We start from the raw sequence: 6,602 nt of genomic DNA on the forward strand, positions 1-6,602 counted from the left end.
ACTGGCACCTTGATCTCTTTGGAGAAGAAAGAAGATGGGGCCATAGCTACTGTTGATGTGGAACCTGGCTTAGTGGTATATTGTAAGGATTACAAATTGAGCAATCACAGTAATAAGGACTTAACAACATTTGTTCCTGCGGACTTTATTACTCATGTTAATTGGGATTATCTTGTTAATAGATCAGAAGTGGTGGCATAGTTAGAAAGTTAACTTTGCTGTTCATATTCAGATTAATATTAATAAAAAGCAAGTTGAATTACAGGTATGGTCGCACATGCAACAAAAAATGTCTTTTGGAAAACCCATTTATTTCACTGTGCCTATACTCATTAGTTTACATACATTTATCGATCAGACTGGTTTAATGGTTTAATTGTGGTGGACAGGGGTCAGAATGGGAAAACGTGCAAAAAAAATCAAGGAAAAAGATCAGGGGATCAGTGCAATCTACATGCAACTGAAGAATGCATGTTGGAGCACAGGTGACACCACGACAAAACCTCATACAGAGTACTGCAGAGACCACGGTACAATTCCTGTCAGTGATAGCTTTGGCTTGGCTATGCATTACATTGGCCAAGCCAGTCAGGGGCTTCAATTCCTTGTTGCTGCAGTAACAGCTCCTACCAGCTGGTAATGATACCCTAATGGTGTAGGGTGGGGTGGGATCAGTGGCACATTACAAGCTCTGTGTGACTTGGGACACGTAGACCAAATGTACAAACAGTAGTGAGATGAGAGCAGAACAAGAAATTTGGCGAGTACAGAAAAATAGATTACAAAAAGGTATAGGACTGATAAGATACTGTGCGGAATCATTAAACTCCATGAAGACCCAAGGGTTGAGAGTGAGAGTGGATATTTTTTTTTATCGATTTTGGAAAACAGCTGTACAGTTTTTTTTATCTTAAATTATTCTACAGAGAAACATACAGCGTAGTGTGTGAAAGAGTGTTGAGTCGTCAGATGATGACCGATAGTCACACTAAGAAGCAACCTGATAGCATATAGAGATCCCCTTTGCTTCTGAACAGTTTGCTTCATATCATTACAAACCCTGAAGTTACAAGAGGACAAAAACATGTCATGAGGGCTGCACTGTGGTCAGAGTGTTGTGTTCATAGGTTGCCAAGACACAGTTGGCTGGCTACAGTGATTTACCTCAATAGCAGATTCTCACGAGGGTTACAGTGTTTTTCACCTGAGAGCAGATGAACACATTCACAAGCATGTACACATGTACAGTACACACAGTGTGTCAGACATCCTATAGGACTCGAGAAACTGCACCGCGCTGCTTCTCCTTTTGTCATCAAAATAAACAGGCAACAGAAAGGAATTTCTGGCACACACTGGAATTATGTTTTTGAGTTTTGTATCGTGCCGTGGCACAATGGTTTCAGATCAGAGGTCTCTGCTGTGAGAGAAGCCATCACTTTTTTGAGATGGCTTTGTCTAAGAGCAAGTGGAGAGGCTAAGATGAAGGCCAAGGCTTTGTCAGTGAAAGAGTGCACCTGGATGTCAGAGGAATGCCACCTAGTGGATGAGCCGCATGGAAATACTCAGAGGATCAGCCTCTGTTTACCAAATATCTTCAGGTCTAAAAAAGTGAAGCCTTTCACCAGGAGCATCCCCGCTTACCAGGTTTACTACACAGCCAGAGAGCTCCTGCTCGAAGTGTTGGACAGAGGGGCTGTACGGGAGCTGATCAGGAGACCTGCTGGTGTGAAGGCAGGAGCTGCCCGTCCCTCGTACAGCCAGAGCCGAGAGCAGAGCACAGAACTCTCAGAGGAGGAGTATGTTGAGGTGTTAACATGGTTCTCTATAGTCCTACAGAGCGGTCTGTCTACAGGAGACAACAGCAGCTTTGGCTCTGAGCTGACCCTAAATTTGGATGGCTGGCAGGGTGTCCTGAAGGGAAACAGCTTCCAGACTATCCTTCTGTCTCTGACCAGACTCAACGAAGGGGACAAGTTGGACACGCTCTCTGCTTTCTGTGGTCACTTAACCAGACGCTACCAGACCTTATACACACCTGGTCCAAATCTGGCTGTGAAGAAATACCAACTTTCCTACCAGCAGGGTCCTTCTTCTCTCTATCTTGCCCTCCTCTGTGACATAAGCTCTGGATTCATCTGCAACATGTATCTGTACTGTCCAGAGCAGCTGCAGAAGCAAAGTAGGAAACCTGTAGTTGAGCAGGTTGTCACACACCTGTTGAGGCCTTTCTGCAGCTGCACACACTTGGTTCAGCTGGACACCTCGGCTTCGATGATCAGCAACCTTGCACACATTTTCTCTGGCTTTGGGGTAAAAATTTGTTTTGCTCCAACTGTAGAGGAGCCATCCACAGAAACCACATCATCATCTCCACCTGCCATGCCAGATCAGCATCAACAAACTCCTGAGGACTCACTGTCCCACCCGGTTGCACACCTGGGGGGCTGGACCGGACCAGCTCTGTTTCTTTCCTCAGAAATGAAAGGATTGGAGGACGTGTTTCTCCCAGGCCTTTGGGTGGCATTACACGTGATCTGCATCAATACATTTGTGCTCCACTCTCGGCAGAGCCAGGGGTCAGGCAGGCATGTCCACCTGACACAGTTCACCAGGAATCTGGCCTCTCAGTTGACCTCAGACAGCAGCATCACCGTGCCTGTTTTGCCACGGCTGAATAGCAGCTCATACCAAGAGACACGATTATCAAATCGCTCAAAGCAAAGGTATGTGTAACTGTGTTAGTGTTTTAATTTAAGCTAATGTTAGCCTACACAATTGTACATGTTTCAAAAGTACGACAAACTTAAAAAGGGTCGGGCAAGAGCAGTGACCGAGTGATAATGATTTAGCTTTGAAAGCATTTGATTTCCAAAGATATTTATATCAAGGTCAGAAAAGCTTGTATTTCAAATTAAACAATGAAATGTGGAGGAGAGAACACATTTATGGGTATTTAATTCTTCATAGTTTACAGTTCTAAAGTGAGCTTTCCAAATCTTTAGATTAGTTGAATTGCATGATCAGCCAATCCACAGTACTTTCCAATTACAATAATTTAAAACACCCAAAAAATTAAATAATTTCACTTGAAATGGTGGAGCCCACAAATGTTTAACATTTTAACACATTTAAAAATTGAATCACATGAAAATGAAATTGCTGTTGAATCAACTACTCTGTCCAGGGTTCAAGGATATTCAGTATTTGGGGTTTTTAATGTTGTTTTAATGTATTAAATTTTCAAAACTGTGTAAAAACTATCTGCAACTAAGAGATATTTCCAATTCCTTCTCTGCTGTTACTCTTCCTGGTCTAACAAAATCAGCTATGGTCAGGTGATGGAAAATGAAAAACGAGGCTGCAGCTCTGCTGTGGGGCTGCTGGGGTGGAACATACCAGGAGTGTGCGGTTTGGACAACTCTGGCAACTCCTGCTACTTAAATGCTGTGATACAATGTCTATGCTCCACTGTGCCCCTCGTGGAGCACCTCCTGAATAAAGACACCCGCCAACAGCTAGCAAGGTAGGACCACCTACTGTCTCTCGTTCTGACGCACTTCAATAATGACGGCCCTGTTTTCTCATCAGCTTAACTTATGTTCCTGCAGGTCAAAGTGCCGCGTGGCTGAGGTGTTTGTTCGCCTGTTGCAAGAGATGTGGCTGGGAAGGAGCTCCAGTTGCGCACCCGTGGAGGCAAGGTCTGTACTGTGCTCCATCCTGCCCCAGTTCAACAACTACTCCCAGCAAGATGCCCAAGAGCTCCTCCTCTCTCTTCTCAACGCACTACATGATGACCTAAAAAAGGTGCAGTGACCTCTATTACTCAGCACGTCCCTCACCTCTGGGAAATTACTACACGTGCAGAAAGAGCAAATCTGTGTGTGTCTGTGTGTTTACAAGGTTGCAAAGCACAGCATGCACTTTTCAACACAACAAGACCAGAATAGAAACTGTGCCACTGCAGCAGGAGAGTCCACTGTTGTCTCACATCTTTTTGAGGGTCAGCTGAGCTACATGACCCTCTGCATGCACTGTGATCACCAGGGAAACAGCACTCAGACCTTCACTGTACTATCTTTACCAATTCCTACAAGAACCAAGTGCTCCATTCAGGTATTTTTGAACATTTGCAGGCTATTGAAGCTACAATTTTGTGCCAATAAATGCCACCTAGACTGCATTCTTGTGATATTTTAAATATACATTAGATTGCCCTGGTTTTATTGTTCTGGGCTTTTTTTACCTTCATTCTGTCTCCACGTTGCACAGGATTGTTTGTCACTCTTTTTTGAGCACACAATCCTGACCGGGGGAGAGCAGATGCTGTGTTCAGTGTGTGGACTAAGGAGAGAAACCACAGTCCTTACTTGTTTGGAAAAGGCTCCTGAGATCTTATTGTTACACCTAAAACGGTGGGTAGAAACATAACCTCATCGGTTGTGGTAGCACTCTTTTATAAAGAAATATTTAGGAACATCACTAATAAGAATAATCTCAACCAAGGGTCCACCTACTAGCTTTTGATAGGACCTAAAACCTCATGTATTACTTTATAAACACATTAACTTTGCACAAAAATGTAGATAAACAAATAATCATTCTTTTAAACTAATTTAGTAACCTTAAGTCGATGTTGGCCTGAACGTTTAATTACTTAAGTTAATTCTTGACCTTGCAGACAATAGTGGATGTTGTGGATGTAGTGGATACTTCTTTACTTTACCTCCAGTGGATTTATATATTGACCTTTTTTTTAAATTTTATTTATTTCCAAATAAATAAATAATAATAATAAAGTAAAAGTAAATAAAAGTAAAAAGTAATAAATAATAAAGACGGAACTATGTAAGGATCAACAATATTTAAAATAACTGAAGAAGCCAAGTTTGATAAACTGATTGAATTAAACAGGCCAGAAACCATGTGGTAAATTAAAGATGTCTGGGGAAAATGTACAGCTGAGTGGAAACTAACAGACAGACATTAAATAAATATCCTAATATAAAACTTACTGGAAGCAGTAGCTGTGAGTTAAAGTGACATTAAATGTCCAAGTACACCATCTGTGCCTTGAGCATGTATTAATTCTGAATAACAGATGTCCATTATAATTCATGATGCATTATTCAGTTACAATATCTAAATGCCCCGTAGATACTGGAGAGCTGATGTAGATATTACCTGTGAACTAACAGCAGCTTCATAAACCAATGTGATTTGATCTCCTATGCAGGTTTGGTTGTAAGGGGAAGAACCAGGTGAAACTGAGGACTAATGTTTTGTTCTCCATGAAGCTCGACCTTAACCCATTTCTATCCAGCTCAGTCCAGAGCACTTTATATTCTTCATACTGCCTGTATGCTGTTGTGGTAAGTAGACCCACTCTAATCTAATAATAGATTAGGAAGGCCACTAGCTAAACAGCTTTTGCAAATTATGGCTGATACCTTAATTTGATGTAAGATGTAATTATACAATTTGTTTCACTATGATATTGTACCTTTGTAATGTGGGCAGATGTAATAACCTCAGGCCAAAAGTAACTTGGACAAAGCAATAAAATAAATATCTGTCACTAGTATTTTAGTTTTTCTGTTCACCAGCAACATGAGTTTAGATTTATATTTTTAGGATGGTGTTTGTGAAATGAAGACAATGAATTGATGCATCAAATGAACGTTTTGCAGAGTGATGATGTGTTAGAAAATAAATGTTGTGCTGTCTTGAGTTTTTAATATGGGGGCAGCACAGTGGTGAAGGGGTTAGCGCTGCCTTTCTGTGTGGAGTTCTTATGTTGTCCCTGTGCTTGTGCGGGTTTCCTCTCAGAGGAAAGGACAGTCAAAAGACATGTTAGGTTAATTGGTTACTCTAAAGTGCCCATAGGTGTAAATGGTTGTTTGTCTGTGTATGTCTCTCTGTGTTGGAACTGAGATGACAACCTGTCCCCAACTCCTGCGCTATGACAGCAGGGATAGACTCCAGCCCCCCTGCCAACCTTAACAGGACAAGAATTTACTGATGATGGATTGTTAAAACACAAAAAACTATCATACTTGCTAAAATGAAACCAGGATATTTGCATGAATTGACAAACTGCCAAGGATTTTTCTTACACATTATCCGTCTCATTCTTTAGAACCATATAGGTCACCTGAATATGGGTCACTACACAGCTCTGTGCCACAACACCTTGACCAGGACCTGGCACTGTTTTGATGACTCCACAGTTAGGGAGGAACAGGACAACCTAGTGCAATCTCCAAATGCCTACTTGCTGCTGTACAGCCGCAAGCCCTTCCAAAAGCCTAAAATTAGTGGACTTTGAGCTCCCAGACTAACAGGCCAGATCCAACAGAAGACGTCACACCCATTGCCCCTTATCATCTCTGCGATCCTAATTATTAGGGACTGAAACTCTCATCAAACATGCTACTCATTAGCAGACTTGCATTCGGAACACATGTTTTTGTTTTCCTGCTGGCTCCTCTATACCTGTACTTCAAATGAATAAAAGGTGTAGTGCCTAATTGTGCGCTACAACTATGGCCAAATGTTTGTGTTTAATGTTCGTCCACTGTGTTGTCTTGTTTTAATAAAGG

At 41.8% G+C, this 6,602-nt stretch overlaps 1 protein-coding gene across 2 annotated transcripts; it reads left to right on the top strand.

The window, feature by feature from the left end:
* The first annotated feature begins 65 nt into the window (after positions 1–65).
* On the top strand, positions 66–6,599 carry LOC137120825 (ubiquitin carboxyl-terminal hydrolase 2-like). 2 transcript variants are annotated; one of them, XM_067495966.1, is made up of 7 exons: positions 71–2,726; positions 3,329–3,526; positions 3,612–3,807; positions 3,904–4,116; positions 4,273–4,415; positions 5,237–5,372; positions 6,140–6,590. In XM_067495966.1, the coding sequence occupies exons 1-7, from the start codon at positions 1,483–1,485 to the stop codon at positions 6,326–6,328; spliced, it is 2,319 nt and encodes a 772-aa protein (XP_067352067.1). In that variant the 5' UTR covers positions 71–1,482; the 3' UTR covers positions 6,329–6,590. The 2 variants fall into 2 exon arrangements, with proteins under 2 accessions (XP_067352068.1, XP_067352067.1); XM_067495967.1 differs by lacking the exon at positions 3,904–4,116 and having other exon boundaries at positions 66–2,726; positions 6,140–6,599.
* Positions 6,600–6,602: the final 3 nt, after the last annotated feature.

This window comes from Channa argus, chromosome 2 (assembly GCF_033026475.1).
Source record: "Channa argus isolate prfri chromosome 2, Channa argus male v1.0, whole genome shotgun sequence".
NCBI lineage: Eukaryota > Metazoa > Chordata > Actinopteri > Anabantiformes > Channidae > Channa > Channa argus.

Bases quoted from the DNA above. Each gene is read 5' to 3' on its own strand.
- LOC137120825 (XM_067495966.1), top strand. From the start codon at position 1,483: ATGAAGGCCAAGGCTTTGTCAGTGAAAGAGTGCACCTGGATGTCAGAG. The intron at 4,416-5,236 runs GTGGGTAGAAAC...TCTCCTATGCAG, and splicing joins TTATTGTTACACCTAAAACG to GTTTGGTTGTAAGGGGAAGA. The intron at 5,373-6,139 runs GTAAGTAGACCC...CTCATTCTTTAG, and splicing joins ACTGCCTGTATGCTGTTGTG to AACCATATAGGTCACCTGAA.